Here is a 15,504-nt window from a genome sequence, read left to right on the forward strand (position 1 = left end):
CACGGCTTCCATGTATGGATCGGAGCAGGCTCTTGGAGAAGCTATTGCAGAAGCTCTTAAACTCGACCTTGTTGGCTCTCGGGACGAGCTTTTCATTACTTCCAAGCTGTGGCCTTCTGATGCTCATGCTGATCTTGTTGTTCTAGCTCTGCAGAAATCAATCCGCACGAGCTCAAGCCACTAGCACGCTGCTTGCCATTCCGTCTTCTTCAGAAATCAAATACCCACTACCCTTTGCAAGATTGCAAGTCATTCAGATCATGAGGATTTGAGAAGCCATGGGCAGATCAAAAGCTACGCCTACTCAGAAATTAAAGTTTCAGAATTATTTGGTGGTTATTACCCTCCACCAGAGCCAAACGCCGAGCTCAATCTCTCTATACCATGCACGTCAATTAGCAGCGACCTCACCATGGGTTCTCAAGATGGGTTCGGTCAGTCTAAGGAGTTCCTGGATTTGGTGAAGTTCATCGACGAGCACAACACTGCAGAGAAGAATCGGAGAGCTGGTTTCCAGGAACCGGTGCTTTCATTATTAGCTCAAGCCTCCAGCTAGCAAAGACAGGAAATTTTTTTTTAATGATTTAGCATGCCATAATTGACTAACAAATTCCAGTAGCTTTCGAGAGTAGTTGGCATATTATATTTAACTAATAATTTCTATCAGTTTTTCCTACAGGAGAAAAAAGGTCAAAAGGCATGGGCATGTCGGCAACATATGAACAAAGAAAAAAATAAAATAATGAAAGAGAGAGCAAGGGACAGGACCCCTTGTTATTTAAAAAAAAAAATATAATAATAATAATAATAAAAATAAATAAATAAATAAAATAAAATAAAATTCAAAGTTGGGAAAGCGTTTGGTTTTTGTAAAAAGAAAGATTGATGAAGAGGACAAGTAGGTCCCATGGGAGTGGCAAGTTGTTGTTCTAGATTGATGCAAGCTGTCCAACTATTTTTATTATCGAAGACATTATCTTAAAATATAGGAAGTTCTCTTGCATGACCACAGACTGCGGGTCCGAAAAGAAAAGGAATGGAGAAGAGTTGCATGCTGGTTGCTGGAGATGACCCCACTTCACCAACCATTTTGTCATTGTCCAGGGAAGTGGCTTTGGTGCTAGTGCTTGGTACTATAGCACATCCTACCCGACGAGATAAGTCCACATTTTATGATAAGATTTTATTTCAATTATCTTACTATCACATTTTATATTTTATTTTGTAGGTCCATGCATGCAATTTGAGCATGTGAACCAACATCTCTCTCATTTTTTTTGGTTGCTGAGCACATGACAAAAATAGAACTATGATCAAATTCAAAGCATGCAACTGACTAACTATCTTTATAATAAAATAAAATAAATATAATAGGTTGGTGGGTGGATTTTTGGGCCCTATGATGGTTGCTGCCCGCCTACACTCCCGCAGCCTGCTATATGCTTTCTTTATCTTATTTGATTATTTGTTTATAAATAAAATTTTGTATTAAGATAGAAAGCATGGAGACAGACTGATCAACAAGGAAAAGGGGCTGTGAGGAATCATTCAGTACGCTGCGTGTGTATGGTTCTAATGATTCTGAACTTAAGTAAGTTTTTAATATATTATTGTTGAGATGAATATTTATGATTATATTCATTATTATTACTTGATAAATTCTATGTTTATTTACATAGTTTAGATACAAGTTTTATTTATTGATGTTATGATTTATCTGAGAATAGAAATGGAGCATCCCTGAAGGATCGCCCTAAAATAATAGCTTTTGAGTATCTCATAGTTTAAATGATTGATACTTGTACCAAAAGCTCATTATGATTTATGCACTTGAAGTTGCATAATTGAAATTGTGGAAAGAATATATATTTGAATGAACGTCTCGAATGTGCTCTTGAAGTAGCAATATGAAATGCAAACGTTCACAATATATTCTAAATTTATATCTGGTTTTTCAGTGACTAAGCAAAATAATGAGCTTTTGATAAAAATCATTAGTCACGTCTTACTAGATCTATATCATTCCTTGAAGTGAATGATAATGAATTTATATCATTCTATTTCCTGAAGTGAAAATAATGATGCGTTTCATTTAAAGAAACTGAGAGATTGTACGTGATAATGAATATCTTTTCGGGCCAGAAGCTCGTATTGGAAAAGCTATAAACTTTCTCTTTGAGATGATATTATACAATTATTGAATCAAATATTATGATGCATCAAAAAGTGATATGATTCAAAATATTTGTATCTTTTCATGGTTATCTTGATCATCCAAAATCAATTACGATAAGTCGAATGATTTTCATATGGACGTCCATGAAAGAACCAGAAGATTCTTTTACTATAAAGTCTTACCACCAGAAGTGGAAAGAAAAATTTGCCAGAAGCAAATAAGATGAAATAATTCGACGTTATCTTGATTATCATATGTGAACCAGAAGTTCAGATGATAATTAAATTTTGGATGCAATAAGATAAAAATGTCGCATATTCTAGCTGCTAAAATCCCAGCGAGGATTGAAGTCCCTGTAGGACAATTAAGAAATTCAGCAGTCTAAAGACATGTCTAAAGGCATGTGAGACGTATTGATACAAAAGATAGAACATCTCAAAAGAGAAAGACACAAATAATTTGGTGCTCCTGAAGAGGCCATACCCACAAAACAAGCAATAAAGTCCATCCAAATTCTCTGTATAAAATTCTCCTATATAAACTCTTGAAGAGTGCTTCCTGAAGAGGTTTTTCATGAAAATGTCTTCCCTTAAAGAGGGACAGGTACCTGAAAATAACGAGATCTCGTTACATTTCATGAGTAATGGAGAAATTATGGATATAAATAAAATCGTTGTCGACAACGTATTTCCATATGAGATGGCAATTGACATTACCAGAAGTAATGATGAAAGTAAATCAAGAATCGTCGAAGAATACGACGTAAAATATTGGCCAAATTTGAAAGAAACAATTCCTGCAGAATTGATTCACTAGTAAAATATGATGCATCGGGACTTATAGTCCAAACACCTAAAAGAGGTGATGCTTGTTGAATATCAGTGGGTATTTATATAAAAGAAATAAAAATGTGATATATAAATCACGAGTCAGTTTCTCAATTCCTGCAGAATTGATATCACTAAGTGAAATGTGATAAATATGGACTTGAAGTCCAAACACCTAAAGAGGTGATTTTTGTTAAATATCAGTGGATATTTATATACATGATATAAAAAGCCTGAAGCTTTTAATATGAAAATGTGATATAGAAATCACAAGTTAGTTTCTCGAAGAAACAATATTAATATGATTTTAAAGTGGTTGAAATCATATTAAGATTTTTATTAGCTTGAAAGTTATCGAGAGTTTGGATATGCATGATTAACTGCATATTTATATGGATCATTGGATCATGATATATATATGAAAATCCCTAAAGGATAGAAAATGCCTGAAACTTCTAATCTGAATGCATCAAGAAATATGTATTCTATCAAGTTTCAAAGATCCTTATATGATCTAAAGCAATCCAAACGCAAATGGAAACAAGCTATTATTGCAGTTTATGTTTTAAATGTCATTAAGGCTCCAGAAGAGCTCATGAAAACTGCACATATTTGAAATATAAATCTGAAACCCTTGCGGCTTCAAGGGGAAGATGGATGATGTTATTAGTCATGAAATACCATCTTTTAATACAATTAGTATTTCAGATTCATATTATGGGTTTAATATGAAGTGTGCATTATTAAAGAAGAAATAAAAAATGAGCACACAGAAATCTACCAGAAGATAGAAACACAAATATGAATATTTGTGAAATATTATTTTATTATCTTGAAGCAAGAATTACAGAAATTTAAGACACTTTGCCTCATTCTTCAAATGCTCTTGTTCTTCAAGAATCTGCATGTCATCCCTATCTAAAGCGGTGGGCAATCGAAAAGAAGATTTAAGCAAAGATTTTAAATTCCTATTCTCTTTCTTTATTGATTCTATCTTCATGTTGGACTCCAGAAGAAGTCGCTGAAGTATAGCAATATTCTCGTGGAGATAATCAACTCCACAAGTTCTGGATTGCAGTCGCTGAGAAAATGCAACAATGGATGATGAGTATCGGGTACCGAGACTCACAAGCTCATAGATAGCTTCATTATCTGCCCTATGAGTCAGATCATTACATTGCATGATAGCACCTGTGGTAGTAGCAGGTACAGCTGATGAACTAGGTGCAGAGTACCTCATATATTGGCCACGAGAAGATCGCTGAGCCATTGCAGAATAAAAATGCAGAAAGAAATTGCAGAGTAAAATGCAGTATGATTACAGAAAAGTGAAGAAAATGAGATGCGAATGAAGATGAGCTGAATATCTCTTTTATAGAGAAAATTATCTCTCGTGAAGCAAGAGAAAAGAGACGAAATATAGCTTCATAGCTCTGCGGCGCCTGACAGCTGAGGCACCTGACAGCACGCCTGATAGCACGTCTGACAGCTGCGGCCCCTGACAACACGCCTGACACCTACAGAAGAGTTGAAAAAGCCTGCGATGCTTGTCTGATCTAAAAAGGCTGGCCACCATTTTTATGAGGTTAGTGGTTTAATGTTGATGAATTCTCCACTAACTGTATTATTTACAAGAACTCCAGAAGAGTACAACTCCAGAAGAGTAGTGATGAGCAGAAAGATCCAGTTGTGATTAATTTACCAACATGGATCAAGTCCACAGTTAGTTGGATGTACAGATGCGAGTTATCTTTCAGATACACACAAGAAGATCATTGAAATTCATGAGAAGAAAGTTGAAATTGATATCAAGAAGGTACGGTCAAGTAAAAATCTGATAGATTTATTCACTAAAGCATTACCAACTGCAACATTTAAGAAGATTATGCAGAACATTGGAATGCGGAGGTTTGAAGACCTGTTATCATGCACTTTTCAGGGGAAGTAATGTCTTGAAGACTTGTGCTGATTGTACTCTTTTTCCTTCGCTAAGGTTTTATCCCACTGGGTTTTCCTTTGCAAGGTTTTAATGAGGCAATCCTAAAGCACTCGGCGATACACATGAATACTGTACTCTTTTTCCTTCGCCATTGGTTTTTTTTCCCACAGGGTTTTTCCTTGGCAAGGTTTTAACGAGGCAGATTCTTTAAATATGGTCATCCAAAGGGGAAGTGTTGTAAACCATGTTGAATTGTATGACCACATTTATCTAGTCGTCAAATGCATAGTGCTAGCATAGTGAGCTAGCATAGTCTCCCTTTGTACGCCTATATATATCGTTAAATTCTTTAAGAAAGATATAAGTTTGATATATAGATCAATAAGAATTTCCTCTCTCGCTCTCTCTCAATCTCTTGAAATTCTCTTTTTATTTTCATTGATTTTCAACAGTGGTAAGTTGGTATAAATAAAAGGAAATGATTTGCACAGTTCTGTACAAATTTCGTTCATTTAAAAATAAAAAATAAAAAATAAATACGAATAGTGGATTCTACGTTAAAGAACTTACTTTTTTAGCATCACCAGTAAATAAATTAGTAAAAGGCAACGCAAACCCCACATGCTACTGGTGACCGAAAAGAAAAGAATAAAAATGTCAAGGATGAGCGTCCTTATCCACCTACGGCTAACGTGACAACCACCTCGTCTTAAATATATTTGTGCAAATACCAAAATTAATAATTTATTGGCAGGAGAGAGAGAGAGAACCACTCATAACAGACTCAGATTGTAGTCTTTACTAAAAAAATAAGAAAACTTATGGTGAAATCTATTTTTTTATTTTTTATTTTTTTTATAAAAGTCTACGTAAAACTTGTCTATTAGTGATGGTAGGAATAATTTGAATCTATTTTATTTGCGTTCTCCTTCTAAGTTTGGACTGAAAAACCGTTAGAACACCAAGGAACGTTACCATCTCCCAGTATAGACTATGGAGCATATTACGACGAATTACACTCATTTTTAAGCAGTTAGTTAATCTCTCTCTCTCTCCCCTACGGTTTGTGGGTTATTCGTCTTTGGAAACTTCAGCATATGAACCTTTCTAAAGTGGAAACTTTTATCGAGTTTACGTTGTTTTAGAATTACTGGTGCTTATCTAGAAAGATTTGCATTAGAAAAAAAGTTTTTACTAGGAGATGTCAATTTGCAGGTACGCTTCTGTGTGCTGGGATGCCTCTGTGTCGCTACTAGTAGTTTTCTTGACATTTTGCCTTAGAATCACTCTCTACTCTCTGCTGTTTCCTCTCCACCACATACACTCTCTCGTCATCTCATGGACTTTCACTGGCAATGAACACCAAAAGCCTCCCAATTCTCCAAGATCTCCTCGCAATTCCACTCGTAATACATCCGCACTCACTCTCGCTAGTGCTTCTTCTTCTTATTATTATTTCGCCCACTCTTGAGTAACTCTTTTCTCTCAATTTTAGGTTTTGATCAAATGGCGGTGAAGCGGGGACTATCCCGTGCGAGCATCCACAAGAACAGTGGCGGTGGGTCTCGATTCCCTCTATCCATTCTCATTCTCCTTTCGTTGCTCGTGCCGTCCCTTTTCTTCTTCGGCGGAGGACTCCACACCGCTGGTCAACTCTAAAACCATTTCTATATTTCTCACTACTCAATTCCTAATGCAGAACCTTAATTGCTACACCTCACTTAATTTAACTCGACTGCATACTAGGTACTATATTAAGATTTTGGTACTAACTGTGTTTCCGTTCTGGACGTACTTTTTAAGTGCATTTTTATTTATTTCATCGCTTCTGGAATCTGGATAATTACTTCCAAAGTACAAACTCAATATGTAGAAAATTGCTTCCGACGTGTTAGTGACTTGATACTCTGGCTGTTTGAGTATAAAAGAATGCTCTATATTGAAGTACATATACTGGATTCCATGCTTGAAGCTTTGGATACAAAGTATTTTTTTGTGAATCCTAATGTCCTAGAATGTTTATTGATGGGAATTTACTGCTGGATATGTGTGAAAATTGCTTTGAATGAGTGAATGGCTAGTGTTTAGTTGATTGGGGGCAATCCTTTGATTGGGAAAAACTTTTTATTGCTTTTCAAGAGTTTCAGTTTGGCGGCTTTCCTTTGAATAGACAGGAAATGCTTCCAATAGAATGCTAGGTTTAGAAAATTAGTATGCTCTGCTCTGTGCAATGCTGCTTGTGGTGTAGCTTGGCTTCCTCCAGTAGTAGGACCAGTACTTTATTCTTGACTGGGTCGGAGTTCTTTGGACAATATCATTCCTAGCCATTTGCCTCTCTCTTGCAGTTGGAGATTTTTTCGGCTGGTGAGAAATTGATTTTGATTATAGCGTTTTGACAATTTTGTTGTGGGGGACCTTTTGGAACATCAATGTTGCATGTTTTCTGGTTGCTATTAGATGTCATGGGAATGGTGTTTGTTGACAAGTTTTGATCCCCCTGTATCCAACCCAGCTGAGTGGTTGCAGTGAAAATGGAGGTAATGAGTCTTGTATTGAACCCAAATATGATGAACTGACAGTACTATCATTCTACGGTGACAGTCATGTGAAGTCCAATACTAGATTAATATCAATCTGCAATGAAGTGATTTGTGCATGCAGATCATTACACTCGCCAGCACAGTTATTGCAATTTACTACTGCTCTATCACCCCACCTTGGGGATCAGTTGGGATGAATTGTGTGTCTTCACCTGTCTATGTAGTTTGCTAATATCATGAGTGGCTTAATATGTTATCCTATACTAAATTTTGCTTGAATTTGGATTTCTGTTTCTCTGCATATAATTAATGTTGTTGTCAATAATTGTGCAGATCGAGGTGATCTTTCAACTGGTCCTAGTAAAAAGGTAGCCTTCTCAAACATTTGTCTATGTCTACTGCCGATTATATTATTTATCTATAATGGCTTCTCTTTGCTTTGATTGAATGGTGCAGAATGTGGATTGGAGAGAAAGACTGGCTTTGCAACATTTCAAATCTCTTTTCACAAAAGAGGTCAAGTGCAAGTTGATGAACATTTAACTGAATTATACAGATGTCTAATACAAGTAGTGATAGTTTTTTAAAGTCAGTTTTCCTTAGTAGCTGAGAAGCCAATCATATCTGGTTTTAGGTCATTGATGTTATCGCAACCAGCACAAGTGATATGGGGCCCTTGAGTCTTGATATTTTTAAGAAAAAGAATTTGTCTGCTTCATGGAAATTCATTGGGACAGAGACTTCAGTTGTTGACACTTCTGAGGTTAGGATGACTTATGCTTCTGCTCGAATCCATTATTAGCCTCTTCACTTCTTTTCTCCTTTTTTTTTTTTTTTTCCCTCCCTTATGCTGCAGAAAGCTTTTCAATCAATTGCTAATTTACTGATGTGCTTTGGTTTGTAATTGTGTTCAAAGCCAAACCAAGTAGCTACAGTTGTTGGACAAGATATACCTAAGGGCAAAAAGAAGAATTCTTCAGGTGATAATATATTTTGTTGTAGCATCTGCATATGGCTGATACTCTTTACTTTGCATTTCAATGTTGAAGCTTTGATGTTTTTCATAGTGGCATCTCCATATCGATGATATTCATATATTTGCCTCTTGATTTTGTGTCATCTGCAGATGATCATGCTCAATTTATTGTTAAACCTGCAGACCTCGCCCGGAGGGTAATCATCATCCTTGGATGTGTGCATGTTTTATACACATTGTTGTTCCTTCACCTCAATTTTTTTGACCTGAATAATTTTATATTATCAACTTATTTATGAAGGAAACAAACTTATCATGAAATTTTGCTCTTCATGGGTTTCCCATCATGTTAACCTCATTACTTCTTGGGATTTGATATATATGTTTTAAGCTCTTCTGCAGCAATTGCGAGAGAAAAGACGTGAAAAGCGAGCATCTGAATTGGTACATCAGGACAAAGAAGCAATTGTAAAACTTGAAAATGCTGCCATTGAACACTCCAAATCTGTTGACTCTGCTGTTATGGGAAGATACAGCATATGGAGGAGAGAAAACGAGAATGAGAACTCTGATTCCACAGTACGCTTAATGCGGGATCAAATTATAATGGCAAGGGTATATTTAAGTATTGCAAAGATGAAGAACAAGGTTGATTTGTACCAACAACTACAAGTTCGGCTTAAAGAGAGCCAGCAGGCCCTTGGAGAGGCCACTGCTGATTCCAATCTACATCACAGGTAAGGGTATTGGGCATGTAATTTCATTGAGAATGATTTTCCTTTTTATTTTTTCGTGTATTGATGATTTTGGCACTTTTTGCTTATTGCATGTTCAATTTGTTTCTAGTGCACCTGCGAGAGTCGAATCAATTGGCCAAGTTTTGTCAAAAGCAAGAGAGCAATTGTATGACTGCAAGTTGGTGACTGGGAAGCTGAGAGCAATGCTTCAGTCAGCCAGTGAACACGTTAGGAGCTTGAAAAAACAGAGCACATTCTTGAGTCAGTTAGCTGCCAAGACCATTCCAAATGCAATCCACTGTTTTTCCATGCGCTTAACTATAGAATACTACCTCCTTCCTCCAGAGAAGCGGAAGTTCCCCAGAAGTGAGAATCTGGAAGATCCAAATCTTTATCATTATGCCCTCTTCTCAGACAATGTTTTGGCTGCATCAGTGGTTGTGAACTCAGCTGTTGCCAATTCCAAGGTCATTACTGTCTTATTCTATTCCGCTAGTGTAAGTGTGTTTGTGTGATGTCTGGGTGGGTGTGCTTCCAGAATTTTGAACGCCCTTTGTCTGTTGTTCAAACTTTTTTGTCCCTGTCCAACTTTTTTGGGATTGCCATTTCTGGTGGCGTCTTATTTTCCTTGCCAAGTGCACTTGGGATGTATGCGTTAACCAGCAGTTAGGTTCTTTAGGTGATTTTTGAATTATGAAGTTTTTCTTAAAAATGTGAAGGAAATCTGATGATTCAGGGCAGTTTGATGTTGCTGCGAGCTTTGCATAATCCTTTTTTTTTCTTGGTAGGTGAACTTTGTATAATCAGTTTTCCATGATTTCCTGGTGTTAGCATTATTTGGCCGGAAATGCGGAATGAGCCATGAGGAAAGGTTGTCCCTTATAAATGTGATTCTAAAAGAAGGCAAACACCTCTAAAACTGATATAAGGCTCTCCATGTGTGTTTGGGATGTTGAAATGCAACATTAAACAGGCACTTGAAGCTGTTTGATCTTATATTGAAATTCTTGTAAATAGGGACTCTCTTTTGGTGGACCCAACATCTTTGGAGATATGCCACGTAATGGAAAACTTGCTCTACTGAACCGAAGCTTATATGCAAGCATCTCTGCTTCTTGTTCTTGGCTAAATTTGCTTTCTGGCTTGATTGCAGGACTCTTCAAAGCATGTATTTCATCTTGTCACTGATAAACTCAACTTTGGAGCCATGAATATGTGGTTTCTGTTGAATCCTCCTGGGAAAGCTACAATCCAAGTTGAAAATGTTGATGAATTTCAGTGGCTCAATTCATCCTACTGCCCTGTTCTACGTCAACTAGAGTCTGCTACGATGAAAGAGTATTATTTCAAGGCCGGTCATCCAACCAAACTTTCATCTAGTGCCTCTAATCTGAAGTACAGGAATCCGAAGTATCTGTCAATGCTTAACCATCTAAGGTTCTATCTGCCACAGGTTTATCCAAAGTTGAATAAAATTCTGTTTCTTGATGATGACATTGTTGTTCAGAAAGACTTGACTGGACTGTGGTCTGTGGATCTCCATGGAAAGGTTAATGGCGCAGTGGAAACCTGTGGTGAGAGCTTTCACCGTTTCGACAAGTACCTTAACTTTACAAATCCTCATATTGCAAGAAACTTTGATCCAAATGCATGCGGGTGGGCTTATGGGATGAACATTTTTGATCTTAAGGAGTGGAAAAGGAGGGATATTACTGGCATATATCACAAGTGGCAGAACATGGTGAGGCTTCTGTTTGGGTCTCTGTTTCATTCATTGTTCCATGTGCAAACACAGTTTATGCATTTGAATTAATTGTGCAAAAATGCCAGTTATTAAATCAGCTACTTTGCGTTTGAGAACTGGTCGCTTATTTCTAACGATCTATTTCACCAAAAAAAAAGCATTAGATTTTTTGGTATAGAAAAACTTCATGTCATAATCATTAATCATTTAGCCTATGTTTTTTTTTTTTTAATTTTTAATTTGGTGGCTTTAGAATGAAGATAGGGTACTTTGGAAGCTTGGGACATTACCTCCGGGACTAATTACATTCTATGGGCTGACACATCCTCTTGAGAAGTCATGGCATGTGCTTGGTTTGGGTTACAATCCTACCGTTGGCCGTTCAGAGATTGAGAATGCTGCGGTCATACACTACAATGGAAACATGAAACCGTGGCTGGAGTTGGCAATGACAAGGTATCGGTCATACTGGATTAAGTACATTAAGCATGATCATCCCTACCTTCGAACCTGCAAACTAAGCGAATGAACTAGAACTGGATTCCCTTCATACGGTGATCTCTCTCTCTCTCTCTCTCTGTGTAATTTATTCATTTCATTCCACTCATCCTTTAGAAGATGTAACTAATTCTATAGCCTCTCCCCCACCTCTTTCTGGGGTAATTTCATGCCTTGTTAACCTGTAAAAAGTCGTAATTGTATCTTACTTTGGAGCCAAGTCCGAGTTGGACCGGAATAGGGAATTGGGTGTCATTTGATGTATTCTATGAACACTTTTTAGGTTTGAACTAAAAGATGTTCGTGGATTATGATATTCATATCCTATCTACTCAAGACCATTAAGTAGCAATCTAGTTTCCACGCAAATAAACTTGCATTGAATGTGCTGGTAGACACAATTTCCTGGAGTGACTGCAATTTAGCGTTCTGTTGACACTACTAGGGACCGGAACTCTCTTGGGATGGTTTGATTAATGATACAGACAGAACTGAGTCTCACTGGTCTGAATGTATGAAGCCATGCAAGGGGCGCAATATCAAAGCTTGGCGCGAATAATGCGCTCTATAGCGTCGAACCCGTTCTTGTTTTCATCTTGTCCCAACAAGTTGAGATATAAGGAAACGGATGAGTCCAGACCTGGTCCTGTGTATGGGCCTTCCACAAATCCAAAGCCCGCCGCAAATTTCATTAAAATAACTTGACCGTCATTTCGAACTTTCACTACTATGTTATATAACCTCAAGTATAAACGCATACATGTATACAACTATTTCAAACAGTTGATGATATATATATATATATGTTATGATTCTTTTGCTATGTTCGAATCCGAGTTAATTTAAATTAATAGTATTTTGTACTTGGGCCAATTTTAGTGAATGTCTTGTATATATGCCGCCACAATTTTTTTGAATCTCGATTTTATTTTAATTCTTGATTATATTCAGTTTGTCTTTAACATTTTTCCCGGTAAATCTATGTTTTTTTTTGTTTTTTTTTTTTATTTTTATATATATATTCTTCTCCGAGAACATGACTCTAGATACGGGTCAAAAGGATTGCTATTGGAGGGAGGTTGGTAATAATATTTCTATGGGTCAAGAAATAGTCAATCGATGGCTGTTGATATAATTCGATATATACCAGACAGATAATTAAAAGGTTCGAGTACGGTACTTAAGAGTATTTGAATTTGGATTTTCTCGGGTAGCCAAATTAAAGGATCCCCGATGTTGTGGAAGACAAGAAGGGAGTCAAACAAAGCACCCAGATGATCAATTCTTCTGATCAGAATTAGTACAGTGACAGAGTCGTCAGTCAGTAGTAGACAAATTAAAGCATCTCTCCTTCCTATTGTGGGATTGACTTAGCAAACCACTCTCACTTTAAGTGATGGACACAGTGCAACCAAAACAATATGCAGTATCCACAATATGATATAAACTACCCACACGTGCATGCATTAAAAGTTAAAGTTTGTTCTTCCAACTTGCAGCTCATGATCTCCAAAAAGTAACACTGCTACTTTTACAACTCCCAATTAAGCTTATATATATATATATATATATATGCTTTTCTTCGATTGGAGGTGATGTGATTTTGTTGTCTCCATTATTCTAATTCGCTAGCATTCCCCTTGGCACTAATTCAGGTCAGCTAGCCTCTCATTCTTTATCCCACTTTTCTACAAAATCTCCACCTTTTAATTTCCTTATACATATATACCTTCCAATCCAAGATCATTTCAGGATTTCACGATCTTCCCTGCCCCCATTATCGTAAGGGCTTTATGACCAGTTCCCTGGCTATAAACCCTCCTCCTCTACAACCACAACTACCTGTATTGCATGTCATGTTGAAATATTGACTGATTTCACAACATGAGATCAGAACTCTCGCTAGCTGTTCCCATTACTATTTTTAGCCATCATGAAGAGTGCTATATATCTTTTCATGGATTTTTATTAGCGTTTGACCCATCTTTCACATCCATCACTATTCAAAATGAAAGAAGGAAAAAAAAAAAAAAAAAACCTTTCGCATCCAACACGAAAGGCACTAAGTTGATGACTATATACGTGGATGAACCGTGTTCGAGGAAGAAGATGTTGTTCTGGTGTAGTTCGGTTGATCCCTCTTTGAAGATGCGCCATGTATACATTCATCTAATAATTAATCGATGGAGCAGCTAGCAAATGGATGCGTTCGGCAAACATATAGAACAAGATTGATTAACTTTATTATATATAATATTACGGATCACAAAACAAGTTTTGATTTGATGAGGATCATGATTAAATTAACTTTTTAAAAGGGGTTAATTCCATATGATATGGTCGATCTACTTCCACGAGGTTATGTTGAGTATAATATATATATATATATATATATATATGCAAATAAAAGAACCCTACTGTATTAAGGCCTAGTTTGTTTTAAAAAAACTTTCATATCATCTCATCTCATCTTAATCATTACAACTTTTTCAAATCTCCATACAAAATAAAATTCCAATACAACTTTTTAAAATCCCAATACAACTTTTTCAAATCTCAATACAACTTTTTCAAATTTCAATACAAAAATAATATATTTTAATAATATTTTATTTAACTTATCTCAATTCATCTCATCTCTGAAAACAAACTAGGCCTAAATGTTTGTTGTTATGTTCAGTGTATAATATCATTCTATATAACCCGTGATATATTCTAATTAGGATATCGATCATCCAGGAGGGGAAAGGTCTTGAATTGATACCATCTGAAGATGGGGTCGACCCACATTTTGGGATGCTAACTAAGATGGCGAATAGGCTCAATACGTACCTAATCAAGATATTATATTTATGGTCGACAAAACCCTAGTAAATGCTGGTCGTCTAAATTGTTACGATATGTGCAAATTAAAGTATTTAACGTCCTTGCTCCTCATTAAGAGAATTTCTTTCATTGCATTTTAGTAGTCTGTCCTGAGCCTTATATACAGTATGGCCGGATCCAAAGTAATGTTAGGAACAAGTTACAAATGAATAAGATTTGCACAGGTTTTTTTGTAATAAATTGGTACCTATTAAGAAAAGTGAGTTTTTCACACTTTTTCACAATGAAATCCATTTTTTTTATATACTTAAATGCTTAAAGGCTTGTATATTTAAAATTTTATATATCTTTATTCATATGATTTGTCCCCATACGTGTTATTAACTATATAGGTGATTTAAAATGAATATATCGATGAGTACTACTAGCTACTTTGATCAGGCCAGGTGATGCATGCAAATTTCAAAGTAGTCTTCGAGCACTACTCTGCGTACCCTGACATATATATTATATATACGGGACAGCTAGCTAGGTAGCGTATGAATATCACGATGATGCCGAAAAAATATATATAATTTCTTTTATTGATTAGTTAAACAAATAAACATGTTTCATCGAAAGCTTCCCACTTATATGTAGTGGCCGGTACTGCCAAACGGGTTTTTTTTTTTAACCCAGATATGGTAACGATCGAGGGAGATCAGAATCTCCACAAAAATCATGATAAATAAGGCCGATCGATCATCATGAATACTTCACTCCTATAAATGTACATGAAGATCAATTCTATTCTGGTATATATATATATATAAATAAAATTTCCGTCAAAAGATTTTTTAACTAGAACAAGCACGACAGTAGTGTGAAATCAAAACAAATTAAAGGTGCCAAAATGAACTCATCAAGCGTCTGAATATCATGAGGTCAACCTCGTACTAAGATCTTGGCCTAGCTATGGGCATTCCAGTTCCTACTCGAACCAAAATTGACCAACTTCACTTTCCCGGCCTTCGCTCCGATCGAGTGGCATGCAATGATATTGGCGACCATATGTGGGCCCTCCGTCATGTCCATATCTTTGATAATGGCCCTACCTTGAAGAATCCATTAAAACCTCCCCCCCACCCCTCAAAAAGAAAAAAGTTGGCTACAAAAGGTACAAAGTAAGCGCAATCGTTTGCCATGCATGTTACAGTCTCAAGCATTAGTGTGCAGCTAGAACTGTATCTCTTTCATGTTCC

At 36.4% G+C, this 15,504-nt stretch overlaps 1 protein-coding gene across 5 annotated transcripts; it reads left to right on the forward strand.

Annotated features, from left to right (window-relative positions):
- The first annotated feature begins 1,551 nt into the window (after nucleotides 1-1,551).
- On the forward strand, nucleotides 1,552-11,789 carry LOC122286242 (polygalacturonate 4-alpha-galacturonosyltransferase-like). 5 transcript variants are annotated; one of them, XM_043095405.1, is made up of 12 exons: nucleotides 5,834-5,974; nucleotides 6,158-6,348; nucleotides 6,438-6,590; nucleotides 7,816-7,850; nucleotides 7,939-7,998; nucleotides 8,117-8,245; nucleotides 8,399-8,462; nucleotides 8,609-8,655; nucleotides 8,861-9,195; nucleotides 9,305-9,662; nucleotides 10,349-10,936; nucleotides 11,193-11,789. In XM_043095405.1, the coding sequence occupies exons 3-12, from the start codon at nucleotides 6,449-6,451 to the stop codon at nucleotides 11,466-11,468; spliced, it is 2,034 nt and encodes a 677-aa protein (XP_042951339.1). In that variant the 5' UTR covers nucleotides 5,834-5,974; nucleotides 6,158-6,348; nucleotides 6,438-6,448; the 3' UTR covers nucleotides 11,469-11,789. The 5 variants fall into 5 exon arrangements, with proteins under 5 accessions (XP_042951340.1, XP_042951339.1, XP_042951337.1 ...); XM_043095403.1 differs by lacking the exon at nucleotides 5,834-5,974 and having other exon boundaries at nucleotides 6,013-6,348; XM_043095404.1 differs by lacking the exon at nucleotides 5,834-5,974 and having other exon boundaries at nucleotides 6,013-6,348; nucleotides 6,438-6,500.
- Nucleotides 11,790-15,504: the final 3,715 nt, after the last annotated feature.

This window comes from Carya illinoinensis, chromosome 1 (assembly GCF_018687715.1).
Source record: "Carya illinoinensis cultivar Pawnee chromosome 1, C.illinoinensisPawnee_v1, whole genome shotgun sequence".
NCBI lineage: Eukaryota > Viridiplantae > Streptophyta > Magnoliopsida > Fagales > Juglandaceae > Carya > Carya illinoinensis.

Coding starts and splice junctions, on each gene's coding strand:
- LOC122286242 (XM_043095403.1), top strand. CDS start 6,144: ATGTCAATTTGCAGGTACGCTTCTGTGTGCTGGGATGCCTCTGTGTCG. Junction 9,196..9,304: donor GATTCCAATCTACATCACAG/GTAAGGGTATTG, acceptor ATTTGTTTCTAG/TGCACCTGCGAGAGTCGAAT. Junction 10,937..11,192: donor ATCACAAGTGGCAGAACATG/GTGAGGCTTCTG, acceptor TGGTGGCTTTAG/AATGAAGATAGGGTACTTTG.